The sequence below is a fragment of the Eucyclogobius newberryi genome, unplaced genomic scaffold (assembly GCF_026437365.1).
Source record: "Eucyclogobius newberryi isolate DKJ021-1_F unplaced genomic scaffold, fEucNew1.0.hap1 SCAF_14, whole genome shotgun sequence".
NCBI classification, from domain to species: Eukaryota; Metazoa; Chordata; class Actinopteri; order Gobiiformes; family Gobiidae; genus Eucyclogobius; species Eucyclogobius newberryi.
Window position 1 is genome coordinate 26,226,811 of NW_027315768.1, and position 26,209 is coordinate 26,253,019.

The window sequence follows — 26,209 nt, forward strand, 5'->3', positions numbered from 1 at the left end:
ATTCAAAACACGATATTGCATAATTTTGAATGGTCAAAGCTGAAATCGAAGCTGAAATCGACGAGTTCATTTGCAAAAACAGATATATCTTTGCTTGAAAAATCAGAGTATTTTTTCTTTTTCTTTTTTGATACAATGTACGACACACATTTTATTCACTCTAGTGGAATTGATTTTCTCAAAAAGGGACGTGATAATGGATTCACGGCACTACAGTCTGTACGGCTTTATTTCCCCCCCAAATGAACATACAGTATGTGTGGTAGCTTTATGTTACCTTAAAGTGGAAACGAAAGACATGTTCTTGATTGCAATTGGTTTATTCCGTCCGTCTTATAGTCTGTGACCAATAGAAAGTGGAATAAAGCTGGATTATACATGGAAAAACACCACTGGATCACATTGTAACTTTCTCATCACCGTGTCGGACTAATAATAAGACCTACTCTTTCCATCCTTTAGTTCTACCTTGTATCCTTCGCTCCTCACCCACAATGTCAAGGGCGCGCGTAAACAGGGATGCCATAGCTCATTACTCGTCGTATTTATTCAAAGAGAGGCGGCCTTATCACAGCGTTCATAATTAAATGGATGAGATGGCAATTTTGAAGAGATGTGTCATATTTTATCTCCGTGCTCCTGGGGGCCTCTTTAATGAATGGGAGATTTGTCTCTTCCAGTCATAAGGCATGTTCTATGTGCTTCATCTCCTTGTAAAATCAGACCATCACATTTTGGAGTGGCTCTAATTTTAGCCGGCCCCCATGAGTTGGCATTAAACTACAGAAGCAGCGAGACATCTGGTATTCAAATAATTGGCGCACTTAGAAAAGGGCCGTGGCATTTTGCAGCTGTCCTGACGCGCTGTATCAAATGTGGCAGGACAGACATTATAGACAATCGCTTTTTTGGTTGAGACGGGTAAATACAAAATGTACGAAGTAATGCTACCTCACAATAACAGAGAGATTATAGCTACATGATTAATACATTTAATGAACGACTTAAATCATGATTAGACAAAAGGTTTAAGACTTTGCCACTAATCTGGTTGAATAAAGGTTAATAAAATCAAATAGATCAATAATAAATAGCTACTTAATGAATTCCTTAGCTCCTAACTCCTTAATTATTTGTATTTTATTTAAGCTTTATGTAACCAGGAGAGTCCCACTGAGATTAAAAACCTCTTTTCCAACACAGTGCTGACCAACGTTTGCACAGTTACACATAAATACAAACAAACAAACAAACAAACAGCAATTGAAATAAACACTGGTTATGAAAAACATTTGTACATAATTGACAAAGTCTTCAATGATTTCAAGGAAGAAAAAGCAAAGCAACAACAAACACTTAAGGAGGATGGATCATTCTTAATAAACAATTAGTTCCTAATGAATTATGTGTTCGTTCATGCTTTGAATAGGTAAGTTATATTTTGAGTGTTATGCTAATTGGTTGTTCCAATAAATTAACATAATTCAGAATACTACGTCAAACAACAGCTTCAAAAGCGTATCTTATTAACAAAACTCACAACTTTTACTATTGCTATAACAACCCATTTGATCACAATTACATACACATTTTACATTTTCAAAACATTTCAAAACACATTTTTTACATTTTAACATACAAAATACTGCAGTATTGTAACTTGAAAATAATACTACTGAAGTAGAAGACAACATTCTAGTAAATAAAACTACTCCAGCTGTTACCAGCCAGGACTCATATATTTTGGAGCTTCCAGCGTTAAATCCACTGTGGTTTTGGGGTCAACTAAAGACACACCATTTCTTGGGAATGTGAGCTACAAACAAACAAAGCAGACAGGAGCCCAGTTTAATGGGTGTTTACTAAGTATTACATGCTTTGGACCAAATGGAGAGGGGCAAAGGTCAAAGCTGCTGCAAAAGAAAATGTGAAGATATAAACATGACTTGTGTTTATGTTTGTCAGCAGACATAATGAAGCCAAAGGTGGTTAAGCTACAATAGTGTGGTATTTCACTTAATTAGACTCTCAAAAGCAACAGCAATGTTCAAGGTGTATTATGTAATCACGTACTGTAACAGGCCAAGTCACAGGCCAGATCTGTGGAGAGGCAAGCCTGTTCTGCATGTTTGTCAAGGTATTTCCGATCAATAAAATCTCCACGGAGACAAGCAGGAAGCTAATCCTCCACAGGAAAATGTACATGGCTTGTCATCAAATGTCAATGTCAAGTTATGTTTCTGTTGTTGTCTGACGGTAATTGAATGTTTAATGTTTGTTCCTGCCTCAGACAATGGATCTTTGGATAATGGATAACGCGGACACATTAATATGTACCAATTCAAATAAATAAATACATATATGAACTGGGACATTTTTATTTCAGTTTATTTCAGTGATTATTCCATGAATGAGCCTCTTAATTAAGCTTTATGTGGATATGACATTTATTTATCCAAGCTCAGAAATACAAAATAATACTAAACCATTTATTTGTCTAAGATATTGGAAAAGGATTTGTTTTGCAAGGCTATCATAGTTTATCGTAATAAATGCATTAGTAAAAACATCAGTAATCATGATAATCACATTGCGCCGTTTCACCAGTTGCACGTGTGCCCTGTTCAACTCATGCGCCTCATACGAACGTATTTGATTTGAAGTGAAATCTAGGACATTGGACTATTAACGGCCAAGGGACTCGTCTCCCGGGGCAACATTGTTAATCGGAGCAATAGGTCTCCTTCCTGCTGGATCAATGTCAGCACAAATTTCAGATTGCTTTCCTGATGCGCGCCAACTTATCTGTGATTCAACTTTAATAGGTTATTGAACGGAGCGGGCATTTAGGGAGCAGGGCCGTATTTCACGTTATTGACAATCAAACGCACACAACTTTCTCATTAGCATGCATTAGGCAAACAACGGATTAATCCTGACAACAGCATTGGGAAACATGACTACATTTACACGGCTGTTTAAGCTAACACGCCTTACAGGGCGGCCAGGGCGTCACGTGACCTTAATGCAGATGACTGAGACGGCAGAGGGCTTCTAAATATAAATGAAACATATAACAATAGTCTACTGTATGTACATAATGGCGTCCAAATGTCCTAACATACGTCCTCCTCATTCACTTCAGAGTCCTGCACTATTTAGCAGATTATAGTGCACTTATTCCCAGAGCGATTAGGACGCACTTTTCTCACCGGGTCATGTGACTTTGGCGTCTGGATGGGGGGGGAAGGTTAGCAAAACTCACAAAAAATGTAGTTCTGTAATACATATTGGCCAAAGACGTCCGACACACTCATATTATGTTATGGACCATTAATCTTCATTTGAGTTTTATTTAACATGGATCTTAAACATCAAATGCACTGGACTATGTGATGCTGATCGTTTTGCAGCTCAAGCTAAGGTAAGTATCGATTTTTTCCCCCTTCCAATATTTTTTAACATAATAACAGTGCAATACAAAGGGAACAGACAATATTGTATCTGCTTGAACTCAGTTGTGCAGTATGCAATTAAAAGACACCGACTGATGTTTTTCTGGCTCTCGCAATGCATTGTGGTCAATATTTTAAGGTACTTTGAGTACTCTGTTTTTTTTTACCTGCTGGACATTCAGACACCAGTAAAAATGGCGTGAGCCCTAAATATTGCCCCGCCGTAGGTGGATAGTGTGGACATTCTGAAGCTGCCTAGAGGACAATACTTTACGGTATTATAAGTACAATTTCAAAGACAATTTGACAGTATATTTTTGTGTGGATGGTGGTTTTGAATAGACATGGACAAGTCGCGCTGAACAATATATTGCAATTGAATCAAACACGTAATTTGAGTTGGCTCAATTATCAAATCGTTTCAGGCAAATGAGTCCTTCCGGATTTGAAGATTTTGTGAGGACCTTTCTCCTCTCAAAAGAGAATATTATGATTTGCGCAATTGCTATGACAACGATGGACCGTTGCCATGCCAAACGTCAAATCATCAAATCAGGAAGGAATTCTTACGCCTGAAACCCATGATAGAATGTCCTCTGCAACCTGTAGTTTAGACCTCTAAAATTACTTGCTTTACTTTGTGTGAGTTGTGCTCTATAAATAAACTTGACTCACATGTTCTGGTAAATTGTTCAAAGGTCACATTTATAAACCGGTAGCACTTTTCTGCCTTCAAGGTACTCAAAGTGCATTTACATCAATAAACGACACATTCACACAGCAGTTGTACGCTGACACTGGGGCGGGTCAAGTGTCTTATCCAAAGATCGCACTGCTCTACCAAGGATTCTGAAATTCATTGGATTCTTGAATGAGTTTCTCATTTCATATTTCATGTCTTATCTGAGATTCAAGATTCAATTGATTGTAATTTGTATTCAAACATAAAAACGAGACACTGTTTTGGAGTTGTTTACACTGTGCACTCTGAACAGAATCCTACTTTTTAAACATGAATCACAAATCTAATCGCAATTGCAATTCAGCCTTCACACAAGTATGAAGAACAATCAAATACAATGATATCGTACAATAGATCACAAATATGTGTATAAATGCTCTAAGTGCACCAATAATTCACAAAGGAGCATATAACGATTATTATAGTTCCCTCCCAAGTCCAGGACGGGACAAAAGATGTAAATGTCATTTCAACACAATAGAAGTGTCATGTAATTCAGAGCTTTAGACCGCTCTTCCCACACACTACAGAATATATGCCCCAGGTCACCAATAGGCGGTCTACGATCTGGATCCGGACCCAAACCTCTGACTCGAAACTTTGGAGTGAACAGCATAAGCCCCACATTCAGGGAGAATGAGCAGTAGCTTCCCCGTGTGTCACTGATGACATGCCTCCCCTCTCTGTGGCTATAAGAGGCAGGAGCCCGCGCCGTACGCCCACAGCATATCACCGCACGTCAGATCACATCACGGCGTGAGAAAGCGTTTACGGCGCCGGAGATCAGTTGTGATGTCTACTTTATCCTGACTAAATTAAAATGAAGTGTAGCACAGATTGATGAGAGAGTTTGCGTTGCAACTTTTCAGTTCTTTAGAGCAGCGAGATGAATGTTGTTGAATGTAATGCCAATCAGCCAATCACATCGCTGCATTGTTTTGTGCAGAGGAGTCAGTCAGAGTCCAGTGTGTGATGTTCTGATCAGCTCATGGCAGCTTAATATTCTCCCTACAATCAACAACAATTTATTTTAAGTATAAAATGTAATTATTTGGTAAATAACAAGGCTGTAATACTCTTTATGTATATTATAATATAACAATAAAAATTATAATAAAAGTGGCAGAAACTCTGTGAAGTTCCGGCTTGTGGAAATATTCTCAAACTGGACCTCGGGGAAAGTGACCCCTGATTTATGCCCTGACATTCATAACCAAAATGAGGTGCTTCAATAACAAAATAAACAGTGGTTATGGGCCCCGCGTGTGCACAATCAGATGACATTTGGCTGCTCTGAAGGTCAAGTGTTTGTCAGCATTGGACGGACCGAAGCCACTTCTGCGACAAGATTTAGTGTCCAGGTGTAGCGCCGGACAGCGGCGGTGACAGGGAAGGAAGGTACATTTAATTAAACCTTTTAAAGTCAGGGCGGAGGAATAATACAGCACACTCAATTATGGATAAGGTCAGAGGCTGGTGCAGTAATGTAGATACGCAGGTTGTAATGGCTGTTAATGGAATAAACACAAACAAATGATTTGCACTTTTGAAAGGGAATTAAACGTGTGCAAGTCTACATCTGAATCATTTGATAACCTTAGCCACTAATGTTTCTTTGGAAGGTCTGTGCAGGGTAATGTTCCATGACATAACTTCTTTCAACCACAACCATAACATACCATCTATTTATATTTTGTTTCCATTTTAATTACTATTTCCCTGGATGTGAAGAGCACATCGGGGTTAATGTTTACCACCATATTAATAAAACCAACATTACAGAGCTTTTAATTACACTGCGGTTACATTCTGGCATTTGCTAATACACCGGGGTGCATTACGGCCCTGTTTACCTTTCCTCATAAAACACTGCAACAAATGTAATCCGTAAATGAGGCAATATTTCTCTATGCGTAAGGTAAACATATACTTGAATTATACAGCCTTTCCCCCTTTGTTCCATACAGGCTTAGTGTACATTATTGAGTACCATGGTGATTTGCAGTGGGTGCGAACATGACACAGGAGGAAAAGAAACACATTTTCTGCATTAACAGTGACCTTAACATCGGAGCCATTTTGAAGAATTATTGTATGCATGTCGCAGGAGCGCAGAGCAAGGTAAGCCAAACATAATAACAATACAAGAAGTGAACAGGCTGCTTGTGCCGGTCCAGTACCATTAAGTCATTTAGATTTAGACAGAATATCGCGCCTGCCACACCTTCAGAGCGGCGCAGGAATAAAAGCAGGTACAAAGAATAAGGCTAAAGCCTCGTAATATGATCGTTTATGGATATTTTGTAACGTCCTCCGTGTCATTTTTAACAAACCATGCCAAAAAAAAGAAAGAAATAGACATACATTTGTTGAAAGAAAAGGGAACAACAGAGTGAGAGTGAGGCTTAGCTGAGACTAGTGCTTTTGTTTTGAGTCTCCAGAGTTCACCTGGTTTCCCCTGAATGTTGGCAGTGACGCCTCGGGTACTGGTGACAGATTAATCTTTTGTCCTGAGGGCTGTTACTCCCCTCAAACTGCGCTGACATATGATCTGCTGAGACGACCTGACGAAGCCTCTTTTTAAGCTGCACCGAGACTTTTGACAGACGACAAGGAAATTCAAAATTCAGCTGCAGAAATATTTATCTTTATCTCTGTCTAAATAGACATGCTAAGACTATGTCTGAGCTGCTTTATCAACTCCAAAGGGATATGAAATAAAGTATACAGTGTGACAGACAGACAAAGATATAGGAAAAGCTCACCAACATGCCATATTTTGTGACATTATAACCTGCTTGTCAGCGTAAACAACGATTTAGCCCTTTGCCCTGTTAAGACAACAGTGTAATCAAAACACTGTATAATCCTATTCAGCGAAATGTAGCAGTTTTTTATTTTTCCTTTTTCCTGCCAGAGTGGAGGATTAGCACAGCAGGTCGTGTGATGTCTGAGCTCTGCGATACACGTGATACAAACATGAAAATCAGCAGCAACATGAGCCTCAGCCAAAGGTGTGACGCACGACAAGGGCCAAAGCATCCAGCCGAGCACCGTGACATTTGGGCTTCAACTTGTTTCACTCCAGTAGAGACAAAGTGATACCTTCATCCAGCACACAAGTGGCTCAGTGGTACAGTTCCATAATGTGAAGCAAGTGATTTGAGGTGATTTGTCTTGTTGACTATCGTGTCCTCTGCCATGTTTCAAGGACATCAAAGCAACCACACTGTCTCCTTGAGCCTGAGGGTGGACAACCACAAGTTCTGATTATGCGTCTGACAAAGAAACATATCATTAATTTCAACAACTACAAGAGAAGACGGTGACTTCAAGACATATATTGTACCAAATACAGATGTGAAGATATGGAGGGGAGTACATTTTTTGAACTATCTATGAATGATAACAGGAGCTGCTGTGATGCTAGTGCTGCCTGTAGTAAACAATTTGTTTACCATTTCAGGCAACTGAAATTTTGGGCATTTAAGCCGAGGCAAAAGTTGAACAAAGCAGAACTTCTGGTGGCCGACGTGGCGCGGTAACCAATCAGAGATTACGCTCCAGTGATAATCAGGCATTTCACTATCCAGAAGGACCAAAACAAACTCTGCAACGGTAAAAGAAAAAAGTCCAGACGCAGCACTTGCAGATGATATGCACTAAAGTCTGCTCACCTCTGAAGTATCTGGTGGACACTGCTGCAAAGCCCATCGCCTCCATTGTTCGCATTTGTAAAGCAAATAAACCAAAAGCCACTCTCACCACGAAGGCTGCCACACCGGGAAAAACAACAACTCCTCCACAACACATGTGCGTTGTCTTGGTCTGCTGCTGAGACACCCTGGACGCACGTCCAAAGCCGTTCAACTGGGGGCGTCCACACACCATAAGACACGATAAAATAAAGACTTGTGAGCAGCTCTCATGTCGTTACAGTGTGAACAAATGTACATAACATAGAAGAAAAGAGTTATTAAAGGTAAGAGACGTCTAATTACATTAGTGTCCACAGTAACAGCACAATCTAGAAGTTCTTTCTGGATTTTACAATGTTTACGTTCAAATAAATTTAATACATAAATGTTTTTTTTGGACTGTTTCCTTCGGGACTGATCTTAACTGACATTTCATCGAGTGCTATAATTTTTAGATTTGAAAAACTTTACTCAAAATATCATAAACACAGGACGTGGTTCAGAGTAAAAGGGGGGCACGTAATAGATGGAGAGGCTTGAGTGCTGAGAGCTTTCATTAAGAAATGCATTTCAATTTAATTTTAATGTGAAGGGAAGTAACAACAAACCTGCCACACAGAAAGGGCTTTGATTTTATGCCAACTTTGCTCCTCCTGCACTTACAGTGGAATTCAAAGGTCTGTTATGTGTAAGAAAAACAACACCTACACACTAAGGAAGCAAGAAAGTTTAATCTTAGATTGTGAGCTCACAAAATCACTAGAACCAGCCTCTTCGTATGTTTATATCGTCTTATCATTAATCTATTCATCTTATTCCAGGGAATCAGTGCATTGTTGATCTGTTGGTCACATGAACATTGGACATTTTACACATATCAATATATTTTATAGCATATCTTAGGGGGGAAACTTTTCCCTCATTCTCTCCTTTAGAGAATTGAGTTCCTGCTTGAGACCGGAAGTGCCTTAACAACGGAAGTGCCTTAACAACGGAAGTGCCTTAACAACGGAAGTGCCTTAACAACGGAAGTGCCTTAACAACGGAAGTGCCAATGCATGGCAGAAAGAGGCAAAAGTGGAGGAATACGGTCAGAATAAGTGGCGGAATAAGATCAATTTTTTTCACCTAATAAAGATATCAAGATATCTATTGTAAAACAAGATCACCCAGCTCTGCAATTAGGCTATGAGGCTATGGAAATTTTGAATATTTTGCTAATACATGGCAAACTAAATGATGTAAATGAAAAATAGCAAGGACACATGATTTGGCTTTAGGTAATGACCATTCGGAGAAAGGACGCAGAAGTTTAAACACTCAAATGAAGAGGCTGATGTGAGGTTCATTCTGCTTTCTGATTGGAGAATCCTCTTGAGAATCAAAACACCAATTATAATAACTTGGCCATCATGTTTTTGTTATTAAGAATAAATCAACATTACAATTGTCATCATTCATGCATCTTCTACCGCCCTGGACCAGGGCCAGCTCGCCGCAGGGTTAACACAGAGACATAGACACACATGAACAATACTGAACAATCTCTCTCACATTCAGTCATTAGGGGTCATTTTTGGACATGCAGACACATAATTATAGGTCAGCTTTATGAAATTTCAAATACATTTCTACCTACCTTCTTTTTAATATAGTAGAATCTTATAATAAACAGTCATGTGATGCTATTTAATAAATATCTAAACACAAACAGAATGCCATGGCTGCTGCTCCAGTTCTGTTGCGCACTTCCTCCGTGCACAATCCCTGCCAAAGTAATTAAAGCTCACAAGTGCGGGGAATGAAGAAGCACAAAGCCATTATGTGGCACAGGTCTAAAAGCAAAGCTTGGTTAATTTTTCAGAAGAATATGCACTAATGTATTCAGTGACTGGGAAGGATGACAAAATAAAAAGCTCCCATTGGCAGCTCAGAGGAGAAGTGCACATTTAGAGTGTGCTGGTCCAAGGCTTTCATAGTCTACGTCTTTATTTCTGAATTCTCATCGAGTTATCAGCACAGCATAAACAGAAAAATCACTTATAATGGAAGACAAAAGGAGATGGGAGGGGGTTTGAGCCGAGTTTGATTACTGGATAGACAATGTTATAGAAGTATACGTCGTCTATGGAAAACTGTCTTCTGATCAGCACATCTAATGTTTTTAATTATGTTTTCTTGTGCAGCTCATTTTTTTCTGGAGTCCCTGGGGTTTCAGTATTTTCTACTCACGTTACTGTGACTAAACATTGAACATTTGGGGTTATTTCTTTTGTAGATTTGTCTCTACTAAAGCACAGCTGTCTCACATCCGTCTCGGCTTCTCTCTCTCGTAATATTTTTTTCACCTGACACCAAACAGTACAGAATGTATCTTCACACCAATGAGAGGCACAGTGAACGTTACCATAGACCTGAAGACGATTATAAATATCATATATATATAACATCTATAGTCAGCATTAATACCATTCATTTAAAGAAATAATCTGTGCAGACTGAACTGGTTGATTAAGTCCTGTGGTCATCACTGTATGATATTGTTTGATAGTGCATAAGGCATAATAGAGTATTCAAAATATAATAAAAATGAAACTTCACAAATATGGAAAACCTTAAAATGTTTGTCAATTAGCAACAGTATATTTTTTTATGCAAACCAATCATTTGCAGAATGCAGACATTTATACAAATGAATAAAATGTGACACAATTTGAAGCTAGAAGTTAATCGAACACCTTGGTGGATAAGAAAACATGTTATTAATCTAAAATATTGCATTCGGCTATTTTTCAATTTGACTGATGCAGTTGGTGGAACAAATTACTTAATTCCAGTCCATAAAAGCAATTGGTAGAGAAACGTTTTGCGTATTTGACCTCTACTTAACATTTCACTTTGCTTTATCTAAATGCATTTCCTCTGTTAGGCTGTGAGTCATTTTGAATTGCTCGATTATTCCCAGAGCCCCACAGGGAAAAGGTAGACAGTGTATATTGATGGATTTGGGTTGGCCATAAAACAAACAGATATCTTGTTGTAAAGATCTTCACTTCTCCAGCGGCGTTAACAAATGCAGCTGAGGCTAGAGCCCAAAACACAGGCACAAAGATAATTAGTCAGAGCAGGCGACTAAAGGAGAGAGGAGAGGAGAGAGGAGGGAAGTGTTGTGACTGAAGGATGTATTGATCTGAACAAGAGGGAGGGGCACGAGGCAGGAGCCATGATCAATCTTCTGAACCAACTCTCTGGATGTGTGTGGACTTTGTGTGCGTTGTTCAAAGAAGCACTCGAAACAAAACACAACAACTCTGCTATCCACTGCATTTAAGTCTATATTTTCATTCATTTCAAACTCAATCAGGCAGGATCTTCGCACTTTGAGTTGGAGGGTGGATGAGACCCTGAAATTTGGTTAGTATGTTCGTATTAGTATTTATATAACTGGGTTTGAGCATCTTTCTGTGTAGAATTAACATGTTTTCTAGCCCCCCTCCACCCAAACTATGCACAGAGGAGAAATCCCTATCAAGATCCTGCAACGCCTAAGAAAAAAAGTCTTTGTCCAATTTGGAAACCTAATTTCTGACCTGTGAAAAAGATGCATTTGAACTGTTTATGAACGTGAGAAAACGGAGCTGAGTGAAATTCTTAATGCAAAACATGATAAGGAGACAAAACAATTAGAAAAAAGTGATATAGTCCAACTTTGATCACTACATTTAAACTGAGCACTACTTGGGGCTGTACAGAAAATATAACATAAAAGCCTAATAAATATGTTTAGAGCTAAATGAAAAAGGTGCCAGTCTCATTGAAATAGAAGTTTAGAGTGTGTCTATAGTTTTGCTTTGTTTCTTCTAGGCGTCCCCTGTAGATGTTTGTCCAGTGCCTTGTATTTTTCATAAACGTGATTGATCCAAACAGAGGGAGTGGCAGCCGGCCTGAGTCATGATCAATCAAACCTCTCCATGTGTGTGAACCTGCGCTGTACAGACGGCTCGCTCTCTTATTAAAGCCGGCGCATTAACACCTCCATGGACTCGCTGTATGACGTGTCAGAGGGAGACAAATGCCTGTGCCACTAAAGACACCCGGGAGGGGGGGTTCCAGAGGGGGTTCACAACATCGGAAACCTTTATCATCGACTTAAAAGCCCTGGGCCGCAGTACCGCACAAACACACACTGCTACCAAACAGAGGTGTAGTAGTAACATTTACTCTTTGACTAATTTCTACTCTTCATCTCCTTTTATAGGTTTAAAATACTGGAAATTGTAATGCGTACGTTGTTACGGTTTATTTGGGGACATTTTAATTGCAATTAGTCTATATTTAGTATGCTGCTGCCATGTTCCGCTGTTCTTATGGTGGATATATGTTCTTAAATTGGACATTACTACTTAACAAGAGTAATCATTCTAAGTTTTATTTTTTTTTTTCTGTTTAAATGTTGACTTACGTAGTTACTTTGCTTGATGTGTCATGTTTCAAAGATGCAATATGTATAGAATCTACCATTTACAGTAGCTATACACAAAGAAATAACTGTGTATTTGCATTTATTTACCCCTCACATCGCTCCCAACTATAGCTTTAAAGCACACAAACTTGTCATGTTCCCAGGTGGCACTTGTGTTCGAGAAACCAGCCCAGAGAACAAACTGTAATACATATTCTCACTGTGAAGAGGATAAAAGTGCAATATCAAGTCTCCTCTCAGCACAATGGAGAAAAGAGTGTATTATTGAGGGTGCACGGTGGCAGACCGGTTAGAGGAAGGAGATCATGGGTTCGATTCATCACCAACATCACATGATCTCTCTGGGTGGAGTCTGCATGTTCTCCCCGTGTTACCGTGGGTTCTCTCCGGGTTCTCCGGCTCCTCCCACCGTCCAAACACATGTATGTGTGAGGTAAGATTGGTGACTCTAAATTGGCCCTAGTGAATGAATGTGAGAGTGAAGTGAGAGTTATTTTTGTGTCTATGTCTCTGTGTTGACCCTGCGACGAGTTGGCCACTGTCCAGGATGTACCCCGCCTAAGGCCCAAAGTCACTGGGATAGGCTCCAGTCACCCGCGACCCTTAACGGGAATAATTGGTAGAAAATGAATGAATGAATGAATGAATGTATTATTGACCTTTGAGTAGAAAGTAACAAAGGAGAGACTGACCATATGTTCATTAATCAGTGATAGGTCAAATCAATGTATTTTAAATGTAAATGATATCTAATATATAGTTGATCAATTATATCTTTCTTTGTAAAGAGCCCGGAGACTTTCTTGACAAAGTCTCTAGTTTTAAATATAACAAAGTGTAAACACTAGTTTTATTTTTTGTTTGACATTTATTTGATTTTGTTTATTCAAGTATAGAGTCTATCTTGCACTTGAAATGTGTTGTATATTTGTACAATGACAATAAATGCATGGGGCTAAACTCTAATTTAAATTCAACAAAGGTTTAAACGGCGCACAGATGATGCAATCACAACAATGTTATCAACAACTTCCAGAAAATATGAGACATTTTCCTGCCAAAGTATTCCATAATATTTGTGTGAATAATTCTTAAGTGCAGAGTTTTCACAAACACTAAGACAACTTTTCGCCTCTTTTTATGAACTGATAAAGGGTTCTTAACAAGGCAAGCAATTTTGTCAACCTTCTGTTTGAGTACGAAAACAGTGAAGGGGTTTCAAATCCTCAAAATGTCCAAAAAGAAACAATACAAAAAAAAAAAGAAGAGCTGTGACTTGTTTCCATCTTTGGAAATAAATGTCTCTGGGCATCACATCATTCTTACAATGCTGCTTTATTTTAATTTCGTTAATAGCACTTCATTAACATAAAAATCTATTAAAATCGTATAAACGCTTGATCTCATAAAGTCCACGTTAATGGACTGTGAGTATTAGAACACGTAGCTGATGCCAGGAAGTCTCTGGACAGCTTTTAGTCTCAAACCCACCAAACCTAATGTATAATTACTTTAACATATAAAACCCTCCTGAATGGCAGAATCATCAGCGCCCTCAGGTCTCTGCCAGCACCATGGACCACTATATGTAGTAAGTAAGGTCAAACTCTTCTTAAGCGAACTTAACACCCAATGATGGCACCAGAAGCTCCAGGCCCTGTTTATTTGTTTTCCTCTTCTCATGTGAGTGGCTGTAACAGAGCGACCTCCCGGGCCGACTGCGTGGATCAGACACCGGGCGGGTGCTCAGCGGCAGGGACACCCACAGCGGAGCAACTGTAGACCCCTAATTGACAGACAGGCTGTTGGAGAGGAAGTGAGTCCAGATCTCCAGTCACTTTCACGCTCCCGCTATGGCTCTGGAGGAGAGAGGGGGGAGAAGAGGAGAGGAGAGAGGGAAGAGGAGAGGAGAGGAGAGGAGAGAGGGAAGAGGAGAGGAGAGGAGAGGAGAGAGGGAAGAGGAGAGGAGAGGGAAGAGGAGAGGAGAGGAGAGGAGAGAGGGAAGAGGAGAGGAGAGGAGAGGAGAGAGGGAAGAGGAGAGGAGAGAGGGGGAGAAGAGGAGAGAGGGAAGAGGAGAGGAGAGAGGGAAGAGGAGAGGAGAGGAGAGAGGGAAGAGGAGAGGAGAGAGGGAAGAGGAGAGGAGAGGAGAGAGGGAAGAGGAGAGGAGAGAGGGAAGAGGAGAGGAGAGGAGAGAGGGAAGAGGAGAGGAGAGAGGGAAGAGGAGAGGAGAGGAGAGAGGGAAGAGGAGAGGAGAGAGGGGGAGAAGAGGAGAGAGGGAAGAGGAGAGGAGAGAGGGAAGAGGAGAGGAGAGGAGAGAGGGAAGAGGAGAGGAGAGAGGGGGAGAAGAGGAGAGAGGGAAGAGGAGAGGAGAGAGGGAAGAGGAGAGGAGAGAGGGAAAAGGAGAGGAGAGGAGAGGAGAGAGGGAAGAGGAGAGGAGAGAGGGGGAGAAGAGGAGAGAGGGAAGAGGAGAGGAGAGAGGGAAGAGGAGAGGAGAGGAGAGAGGGAAGAGGAGAGGAGAGAGGGGGAGAAGAGGAGAGAGGGAAGAGGAGAGGAGAGAGGGAAGAGGAGAGGAGAGGAGAGAGGGAAGAGGAGAGGAGAGAGGGGGAGAAGAGGAGAGAGGGAAGAGGAGAGGAGAGAGGGAAGAGGAGAGGAGAGAGGGAAAAGGAGAGGAGAGGAGAGGAGAGAGGGAAGAGGAGAGGAGAGAGGGGGAGAAGAGGAGAGAGGGAAGAGGAGAGGAGAGAGGGAAGAGGAGAGGAGAGGAGAGAGGGAAGAGGAGAGGAGAGAGGGGGAGAAGAGGAGAGAGGGAAGAGGAGAGGAGAGAGGGAAGAGGAGAGGAGAGGAGAGAAGGAAGAGGAGAGGAGAGAGGGGGAGAAGAGGAGAGAGGGAAGAGGAGAGGAGAGAGGGAAGAGGAGAGGAGAGAGGGAAGAGGAGAGGAGAGGAGAGGAGAGAGGGAAGAGGAGAGGAGAGAGGGGGAGAAGAGGAGAGAGGGAAGAGGAGAGGAGAGAGGGAAGAGGAGAGGAGAGAGGGAAGAGGAGAGGAGAGGGGGGAGAAGAGGAGAGAGGGAAGAGGAGAGGAGAGAGGGAAGAGGAGAGGAGAGAGGGAAGAGGAGAGGAGAGGAGAGGAGAGAGGGAAGAGGAGAGGAGAGAGGGGGAGAAGAGGAGAGAGGGAAGAGGAGAGGAGAGAGGGAAGAGGAGAGAGGGAAGAGGAGAGGAGAGAGGGGGAGAAGAGGAGAGAGGGAAGAGGAGAGGAGAGAGGGAAGAGGAGAGGAGAGAGGGAAAAGGAGAGGAGAGGAGAGGAGAGAGGGAAGAGGAGAGGAGAGAGGGGGAGAAGAGGAGAGAGGGAAGAGGAGAGGAGAGAGGGAAGAGGAGAGGAGAGAGGGAAGAGGAGAGGAGAGAGAGAAGAGGAGAGAGAGAAGAGGAGAGGAGAGAGGAAGAGGAGAGGAAGAGGAGAGGAGAGAGGGAGGGAGGGGATATGAATAAAGGGAGGGGGGTACAAGAAGGATGAGAGAAGAGGGGAGAGAAGAGGGGAGAAAGGAGGACAGAAGGGGGATGAAGAGAGGGGTGGTAAAGAGAGAGAGAGGAGGGACAAGACGGGAGTGGACAGGAGGGGGAGAGGAGGGACGATACTGTTCGAAGGGGTAGAGACTAGAGAAGAAGGGGTGAAGGGGAGGGAGGGAAGGAAGAGAAAGTGGAGATGGAGGGGAAAGAGAGGAGGTAGTAGAATGGAGGGGGAAGAGAGAGGAATAGAAAATGTGGAAGGAGAGAAAAAGAGAGAGGAAGGCGAGAAGTGGAAGAGAGCGAGGAAAGGGGTGAGGGAGGAGGTACAGAGGGGAGAAAGGGAGAGGATACAGGAATGAGAGAGGAGGGGGAGAAAGGAGGGAGAAATGGAAGGACAGAAGAGGGGAGAGGAAGAGGGAGGAGAGATGGGAGAGTGAAGGGAGAAAGGGAACAAAAGGAGGGGAGAGAGCGACGATAAGGTTGGAGGAGCAAGAGAGGAGAAGAGGCAGAGGGGAGGAGACAGGAGTGGGGCGATAAAAGGGTGGATTGAGAAGAGAAGAGAGAGAGAAGAGTGGAGGGGAAAACAGAGGAGGGAAGAGGGGCAATACTGGGTAATACTGAGGGGGGAGACGAGGGAGGGACGGGGGAGAGACGGGGGAGAAGGGCAGAGAGGAGGCCGTGGGGAGGAGTGTGTGCGATCTGGTACAGGGCTGTGCAGATGTGGAGCCCAGTGGGAAAGTGGATGTCACTCTGCATGCCATCTGTGCACTTTCAAACACAGGCGTGAGGGCGGGGCCGACACAGGGAGGTGATACAAAACATGTCGAGATACAAGTAACAGTGCTGAGAAAATGTATATTTAAAAAGTGTGTAGTTCAGCACTGCAACAACATCAATAGATAAAGAAATGTATTGTGAGGACAAGAGATTGACAGATGGATTTGACATATTTCAACAAATGAGGCAAATTTAAACATGGCACATTTGCAGATTATACTTATTTTTGTATACCAGAATGAGCTATATTAGTAGCTATATTTGGTATTGTATTTTGTCCTTGTTGACTTATTTTTATTTTATTTCTTAACAACTTGTGACATATTTTTCGAACTTTTAATGCACTAATGGATATCACATCGATTCAGTTGCTGCCGTCGTAAAGCGCCACATGAATAAAGTTTGATTGAATGGAATTAGCCAATCATCTTCTTGCAGTATATATTGATTTTGCTTTGGTTAACACCTGATGCATATCCTGATGAAACTCTGTATTGGTCCAGCGTTGGAACCAGCACAAAAAACACTGCATGGCTTAAAGAACGGATCGATATATTTAACAAACAAGTTGCCAAAGTAAGCGCCATGCAATTTCACTCGTAACATCTCACATTGTGTTGGAAAATAGATACTAACAGGCTTCACATTAAAAAGAAGTCTGTTATTTTTCAGCGTCAGTGGTGTGGTGGGTGCGTGTTTGGTGGTATCAGAACTATCAGACCTGTGTTTTTCTCTTTACATCAGTGAGAGACGACATCTTACAAACCCACGGCTGGTGAAAGGGGGAGACTGACATGAACCCAGCGCCGCTTCTCTGTCTCGGGGAATAAAAGAAATATCGGCGACTTTTGAGTGAACTTAAATTTTGGGAGAAAAACAACAAAGCAGTGATCGGTGGTTTTCTCATTCGGAATCATTTACTGCACAAATGATGTTATTCCCCTGTCGACTTGGAGGGAGGAGGAACAATCTAATTACCTAATGGGCTGTATTAGGAATTATCAGTGAGGATAAATAGACTTTTAGAGTCAAATTTACATATTTCCAGGTTTGCTCATCTGTTCTTCATTAGCTCTAAGGGGCCACTTTAATGGCTTTGGTCTGTTGGTTTTATTAACTTGAATTAGTACAAAACAATATGCCCAATTTAGATATTCATGGTTTGAAGTGGTGAAAAATGAGCACTGTTGCCATAACAATTAACAATTTTGAAGGGGCAAAAGTCCCAAAAGAACCCATGAACAGACTGCTATTGCTGGTGGATGAAAAATATGTATTTTGTTTAGATTTTTTTAAATGAAAAGTGAAACTGTATTTAAAAGGGTTACTATGTAGACCTATGTTTATATAATAATAATGATGCATACTAATTATATAGCTCTTTTCTAGACACTCAAAGATGCTTCACATTGTATTATTCATTCACCCCACACACGGAGGTGGTGGTAAGATACTATTATATTATACTACTATTATACTATGAGCTAAATATACCATACACCTGATCCATACTAGGCAATGTGGGGGAGGTGTCTGGCCTAAGGATGCAACACCGTTTCCTCTGGCGCCCCACTGTGGCACCTGGTGTTCCAGCGGTCTCCCATCCAGGTACTAACTAGGCCCCGCCCTGCTTAGCCTCCACGATCTGACAGGATTGGGCATTGCAAGCAGGTATGGCCCCGGTGAAAGGTCCCTCACCTGGTTGTCTGTAATTACTTTGCCTGGAATGTTCAGCATGATATATACTATCTTATTTACTTATTTATATCTTATTCATCAATCAAGATCAAGACCTCTTTTTCAAGGGTGACCTGGGGCAAAGTGGTAATCTTAAAAACATTTGAACAATTAAAAAGGAAGTTTACATGAAAAGGCACAGACATTTTTGAAGGATTCTCTCAACCTCAAGTCCGCGGGGGTCAACTTACACGGGGTAAGCTGTATATATCATGTGAGCATAGGGCATAATAACCATCCGCTCTCTGCGTGAGGGCACACAGGTAAGGAAGGAACATTTATATTAACTTTAGACACTAAAAAACATCCAATGGGGTGCCAGGCAGGTCCCACATTTATTTTATTTTCATCTGTATTTCTTCATGAAAACCTAAGTTTTATGCCATTTGTGGAACATTTCAGGCAAATGAAAAATATCTCCATAGAGAAAAGAAGGTTTCAGACCCTTCACCCAAAAACTTTGTTCCCATTTAATGTATTATGCAATCTAACATATATTTTTTTAGCTCAGAATAATTAAATGTATTTCTAATTGGGTGGCATTTATGTCAAAGGGTAACAAATAGAGAAGTTAGAAATCATCTGTAGAATCAATCAAGTTATATCACTTTTATTATCATCATCATCTTATTAATGAAATGCCAAAGAAAACATGATTAGATTGTCAACTATATGAATTATGCAACTATTGTTTCCATCAAGAAAATTTACTTCTGCAAAGCAATCAAAAAATATTCTGGATTTGCTAAACGTCGCCCTGTCTTCCTGCATACAAAAAAAGTAATGTAACCAATTCTGTAAACTTCCCCAGTGGTGATGATTAACAGATTGACAGATTATTTATGGCCACGATAGGTTATTACGCAGAAATGTCTCCAGGCACAATGCGAGTCATAGTCACAGGCAGCGTGCACACACGTGTATGTACAGACCCTAGCACATCAACAAGCCTGATCTTTTTATGATGTTTGTCCGGCGTACACATGACTGTGGCGCGCTGAACGACCGGTCAGTTACACATGGATGTCCACACTAGTGCGAGTCAACAGCGCAAGCTACAATCAGCGCATACAGTTGTTTTATGATACTGCTTCATAAGTTTACACAGGGCAGAGCGAGGGGCCGCACCACTGACGGCACGAAGGCGCAAAGCAGCCACAGTGCAAGCCAAAACGTGAGCCACAGAACACACGAGCTTGAAGGAGGAGAGAGAAGAGGAGACAGGTAGTGCCAGAGTGTATTCTTACCTGTAAACGCCATTTTATTCTTGTTTGTTAAGCTGTTTGTTGTTGACATGAGCCAAAGGAACCCCGCCCATAGAACTACAATAAGGGGCCAATAAGCTTTAAATTTTTGAATCCATTTGTGGCCATTATATGTATATATATTTTTCTAATTATCTGCTGTATTAAATGGTAGGCAGGTTAATAATAAATACTTTTTCATCTCACAGGAATATTTGCTAGTTTAAAGATAAAAAGAGACTATATTAATGTTTCCTTTCTTTTTGCTGAGGATCCAGATTAATTGTAAAATTCTCCTCACAATAATCGTGACTCTAAAATGTTATACGTGACATCCCCAGAGGTGATATCCCTGTGTTCCCGAAACCCAAGAGCACACACTTATGTTTACTGTGACGTTTGTCCCCTGTGTTGATTTACATTAATGTGTTTTTAGGTCTTGCGATGGAAGGAAAGGACGAAGAGGCAGAGAGGGGCATTATACTAAGCATTCAATTAACAATAAAACAAGACAAACGGGCTGCAGCCGCCGTAATGCACAAGAGGCCGCCTTAACCTGTGTTTTTATAGATCAGCTCACATGCCATACCTATAGCTATTTACTTCTCCACCGTGTATATATGCAGAAGGGGTCTTGTCCTTGCTCTGAGCCAAATCTGATAATGCTTGCAACAAATACAGCGGAGAGCCAGAGCAAGCCAAACCAATGTGTGCGCATGAAAAAAGGCAATGGGTCTCACTGCTCATCTCCCAACACAATGGAGCCACAATTATTCAGAGTTAGACCACGAGAAAAATATTAATCTATTTATTCATGGCTTGTTGGATCAGCTTTATCTTCAGTGAGTCAATAATGTAATCTTTAATTATAAGGAATGGCCTTATTACAAACGTCAAATAATCATGTAGGGGAAAAACAAATCTCACTGCTGCGGCCAGCTGCGTGTTAAAGCCATTATGTAGAAGAGATCATTTTGTATTGTCTTCTGAGATATATGGAAATTAAATGTGTAGAAACTAAAAAAAAAAAAAAAAAAAGATTTAGCAATGGTATTAAATAGTTGAAGACGGTAGAGTTTGTTTTGTGTACTTTGCAAAAACAGTGCGCCAACAAAGATTCATTCATTCATTTTTTTCTACCACTTGTTCCCGTTATGGGCCTTGGGTGATTGGAGCCTATCCCAGTGATTTTGGGCCTTAGGCGGGGTACACCCTGGGCAGGGGCTAGCTCGTCGAGGGGTGCTGACGGCTATTGGTAAAAGATTGGCGAAGAGGAAATTCAGAAACTTTAAATATTTCTGAATTTTAAATATTCTATCAAAAGCAAACACCTGGGGCTTTCTCAAAAATATATCTGCTCACGAGAAGAGGCAAAAACTAGAATTGCAAAGAAGCATGTCTTAAAAAACAACAGCAACTCATGATCAACCACAACACAAAATAACTACATTCTACATTACTATATTGTCATAATATCAACACTTCAAACCCCATTTTGATACCAAGAAAAAGCCTTGATACTCGGTATAGATTGTGATTCCACAATGATGATTATAAAAAAATGACTGTGCAGTCAGGACCATTTTAAACCAGACAAAGGAAAGTCCAGTCCATGTTTCAGCAGAAGATTCTTCCTCAAATGGGTATCTCGTTTCAGTATCCTTTATCGTTTATTACATGCCTACCTGGCAAAAAGAAAATCCAAATGCCATATTAAAGGAGCTGTACCCAATTTTTTCCCCAGGTAATAAAGTAATATCTGTTTTGCTCCAGTCCAGATATATTGTAAAAGCATCTATTTGGGTTGAAATGAGAGCCCACAGCACTTTTACTGCATCTAATCTAAAGAGCGTTTTATTCTCAGCGAAGCAGGAAATGCTAATGTTAGTTAGCATAACCGTGACGGCTAAACTCACTCGGGCATCACAGAGCCGTGAAAAGATTCAAATGAACGACTTCTATTTTTCACATTTTAAGACAGAAAAAAATAGGCACAGCCCCTTTAATTTCAATATGTCTTATATAACTGCTTATTTGTTTCTTTACCTACTCTGTTTATATGACAGGGCGGTATAGGATCTTGCAACATATCATCATGACTATAAACAAATATCAATCAATAAGCACTGGTTTGTCTCCATTTCTGTATCAAGCTGTCATCCCTGTGCAGTCCTCATGGTTTTCCCAGGCTGGACTTGGTGTAAGCGATCTGCTGTGCGTGGAAGGCAGTTAGCCTGAAACAAATCTAACTGACAAGCCCAACGCAAATGTCTCTGGGAATCCTTCAATGGGGTCCTGCTCTGGGATGTGAAGTGGCCCACTGTTATAATAATGCACGCTTCCTGCTGCTTACTGACACGGGACAGCAGACGAAATGCTAATTAATGGGCTCAAAATGACAGCATTGATTGTGGATATGGGCTGGAAAAACAGAGCAAACTTTTTCCTGCAATTTCATCAAAGTTTCTGACTCCCGGAGGTGCGTGACATTTTCAAACGCTTGACAAAACAACCGGAGAAAATTCTCTCATTCTCCTGTCAGAACTCCTTTTATGGCTCTATCAGAGAATTGAATTACCTTCGTCTATGATGGACAGAGCATCAAGAAATATACTTGAATAATAAATAGTTATGTTATGTCTTTACTATGTAGATCATAAAGGAAAAGTGCACATTTTGACCATCAATTACCAAATATTTTTGCATGAACTGGAAAATGTTTAAAACACAAGCTGTTGAAAATACTACAAAGGCTTTTTTCTACAACTCTAACTGAGAATACAAGAATACTTAATTCACATAATGTTACTAAGAGTACTTTTAATGTTTTACATTTGAATATGTGGAACTGTCGCTTTTCTGGTAAGGGTTTGCCATTGCCTGGTGTGATTCACTGAATGGCATTAACCCCATTAATCTGGTATTTATTCTATTATGTATTAAAAAATACCTTGAAAAACATGAAATCTTCTTGTCTGCAAGGTCGCTTCTCCACAGATCTGAACTGTATCTTGGCCTCTTGGCATCACCTGCTCGTTTTCATAAAGACAAACAAGTTTTGGTAATAATTTGAAAAGCCTAAATCAAGTTTGGAGTCCAGATGACTACAACTGAATCTTTTTCTACTTGAACAAGTAGTTTATTACGTATGATTGAGGCTTATCCTCTTTTCTGAATTCTGATTCTTAATAAACTGTTCGTTATGCATTAAGTCTTTGTTCAGCCTTTATTAAACCCAATTAAGGTGCAGTTGTTATAAAGTGGTAATCAAGTTTAATGCCATTCTGTGGAACGTTCCATGCTGTGCAATAACAGGTGGCGAATCTTTCATCAGTAAATTTACACAGTGCACTTTTGAATTAATGCCTTCAACCAGAGACAAAGCCAAAGCAATCATCTATCTCACTGCTATGAGAGGCAAACCGTGTCATTATTTCTTTGGTCTAATTTGGCACATCAGACTGGATGTAGTGCCCCAGTGCGATAAGGCTGCATCTCATAGGTGAGCATATCAATGTTCAACACACACTATTAAGACTTGACACCTGCACTTTATCATCACTAAAGCAATTGCATATTCCCATTCCTGCAAGAGCGATGGGGAAATCCATCTCTGGCAAGGACAGCAGTGTTAATAAACAGTGCCCAGAACACAGAAACAAACTCCTCCTTCACCTGCGCCATCCTTTTTGATGCATACAAACAAATGCACACTTCTTCCTTCCTCCGGACTCTCTTGGAAATTCTTTTATTCCCTTTTAGTCAATCTGGCTAATGCAAAAAGCATGTACGTCTTTGTTTTAATATTTAATCTTAACAGCAGCGGGACTGAAATACAATGTCGGAGAGGCACTACTCCGCTCTGCTGAAAGGTGGCTCTCAGCAAGAAGCAGCCGATGTCAGGAGCGAGGGAGCACACCAGACCGACAGCGGGGGGAGAAGAGAAGACACTCACCACGCTATTTTTGATGACAATTTTGTTTCTATGCACTCTTCTGGACGCTTCTGGAGTTGCATCAAAACGCCTTAAAAAAGTATACAAGCAAGCACACACACACACGCACAAGCAGACAGCTCGCTACTCAACCCGAGAGGTGTTTTTGTTCTTTGACAGTAAAGGTTCGTGTGGAGGGGGAACTGTTGCAATTCAGAACATACAGCGACAAATGGGGCTAAGGAAAAAAAACAAAAACTCATGAATGTTGCATGCACAAAAGCATCATGGGAACATCTTAGCCCCCAGAGTGTAGACACAAAGAGAATTTCCATCCTCCAGTCTGTCAAAGTGTTCTCTTTTCATCTGTCTATTGAACAAAATGAGCTTTGAAAGTTTTAGGAACACACCTGAATATTCCATAACTCCATAACAGCTGTAGTAACTTTTACAGAGGAGCAAGTGGGTGAAGTAAACTTGTCCAAACTTTGACTCACCACAGTGAAGTCGTCCACGGAGCAGTTCTGTCCGCTGAAGTTGCAGCTCATGAGCATCTCCTCCAGCTGGTGTCCCGTGCGGTTGAAGATGTCCTGCATGTCGGGTGCGGGGTACTGCAGGTCGGAGGGTTTGTGCCCATCCCGGTTCTTGGGGGGCAGCCCGGTGAGGTTAGCCAGGTGGTAGATGTCGGCATCGGTGAGTGCAGAAAATCGAAAGCGGTTGATGTTACAGATGGTGACGGCAGGAAACACCATCTCTGGAGTCGCCTCTTCATTCAGAGCGGTCACATGTGGGTGCTCCAGGTACGAGATGGCACATTTGGCCGCGTGATACAGAAAGAGAGCCAGAGAGGTGAGGAAGGCGAGTGCCCACAGGGTCTGCCGGATGCCCAGGCGTCCTGACACAAAGATGTGGTTAATCCCATGGAGGGAGCAGGAGTTGGCAAACCTGGCCAGGTCTTTGGCCGGAGGGGAGCAGCTCTCCTCGATCAGGCTCTCTTTGTCCCCATCCTGCTGGCTTTTCTGCTTCTCATCCTCTTCTGCAAATTTGATTTTGCAAACAAATTCGATAGGCATGGGGGCAGCCAGGTCTGCGTTTGGGTATTTTGTTTTGAGGCAGCTATCAGCTCTGGATCACTTCCTCGTGTCAGCGGCGCGCTCGGAGCAGGAACAACTCCAGAAGAGCGGAGCAAAGAGCGCGAGGAGAATGGAGAGAGAGAGAGAGAAGAGAGGAGAGTTTGTTGTAGCTCCGCTGCTGCCTGCGCTCTGATACTGCTGCTCTGGCTCCAGCGCTGTGTGCTGTTCTGACGCTTGTCTCACTCCTGATCAGCTCAATGCTCCGCTTATCAGCCGTGATACAGCTGTCAAAAGCACCGCCACGCAGCCTCGGACCGACCATGAAATACAGCTTTTTTTGATGGACCAAAATAGCCACAAGCTGCTTAATAATTCATGAGAAGGTAGCATTGTCATTATTTCCTCTTGACTGGCGAGGAGAGAACTTCCCCCGCTGCCCCCTCCGCTCCTCCCTCTAATCCACTTGTTTGGATGCCGCCGTCACTTGTTGGCTCTGCTGAAGTCTGTGTCAGAGGTTGTGCTCCCAACATCCGATGTTAGATGTGATTCGCGCTGGGGTCACCAGACGTTTTTTTTTTAACAACTCGCTGCTCATTGCGTCCCAGCAAGATCGCCTAATTGAAACCGTAATGAGGAAGGGAAGGAGGAGAAGGACAGAGCATGCGGCAAGTCCTGGCAATCAATCGTGTCTTTGGAACAAAAAAGTTAAAGACTATTGATTAGATGAACGTGTCTGCCAGAGATTAAGAAGAGGCAGTAGAAGAGGCAGCTGTTTTCTTATCGACGCTCAATGGTGGCATCACAAGCAAACGGCGCAAATTTGAACGACTGAATGCCTCCTGATGCTGCCAAGATGTTAAAATAAACAATAGATCCACCCCACCTTATCCTTTATAATGTCTCCTGTTATAGCTGTTAATGGCTCTTTTCCAAGTTGCCAAACAAAATTATGCAAATGCAGAAGGAAAAGGGAGCGTGATGCGTGTTTCCACTTTAATGGAATTAGTCATGCGAGCCACATCACGAGAGGCTGCGACCCCGAGAGGAAAGGCATATTTGGAAGGGAATTCAAGCGTGTTGCAGCCACGCGCTGGGTCAAGTTCAAGACAGCAGTTGCCATTACTTAAAATGACATTTTAACCAGTTAGAGCATCTCTGATCATGACCCGTGGATAATAAGTACAGAACCGTTTTGGAGCATATTTAATAGTTCATAGGCTCCCAGAAGTGAGGACACAAATGAATGGTAAGAAATTAAACACAACGTTTTGCCTGAACATGACCAATAGTCCAGGAAATTCTATGATTAAACTAGACGGTGGCCAGAGGGTGGTGGTTCAACCCTAATTCCATAGCCAATGCAAGGCACTTCACACCTTATCTCCAGTGACTATGGACAGTTTTCGCAAATGCGCCCAAAATTAGGTTAGTGCGACTAAAGAAAGATATTTGGTAGCACACGCTCCACAGAAAGTAATCTGCCAAAATAAACAGAGCAATGAAGAACTTACTTACTTTGCCTCTGAGCTAACAGCCAATAGCAAACCATACGCTGGTTTTGTGACCAGA

The 26,209-nt window shown here is 41.6% G+C and overlaps 1 protein-coding gene across 1 annotated transcript in view; it reads right to left on the bottom strand.

The window, feature by feature from the left end:
- asic4a (acid-sensing (proton-gated) ion channel family member 4a) overlaps positions 1-24,927 on the bottom strand; it is a 192,411-nt gene extending 167,484 nt beyond the window's left edge. Inside the window, exon 1 of the mRNA XM_072445153.1 lies at positions 24,065-24,927. Within this exon, the coding sequence (XP_072301254.1) occupies positions 24,065-24,640 (576 nt within the window). The 5' untranslated portion in view covers positions 24,641-24,927. The remainder of the gene's footprint in view (positions 1-24,064) is intronic.
- Positions 24,928-26,209: the final 1,282 nt, after the last annotated feature.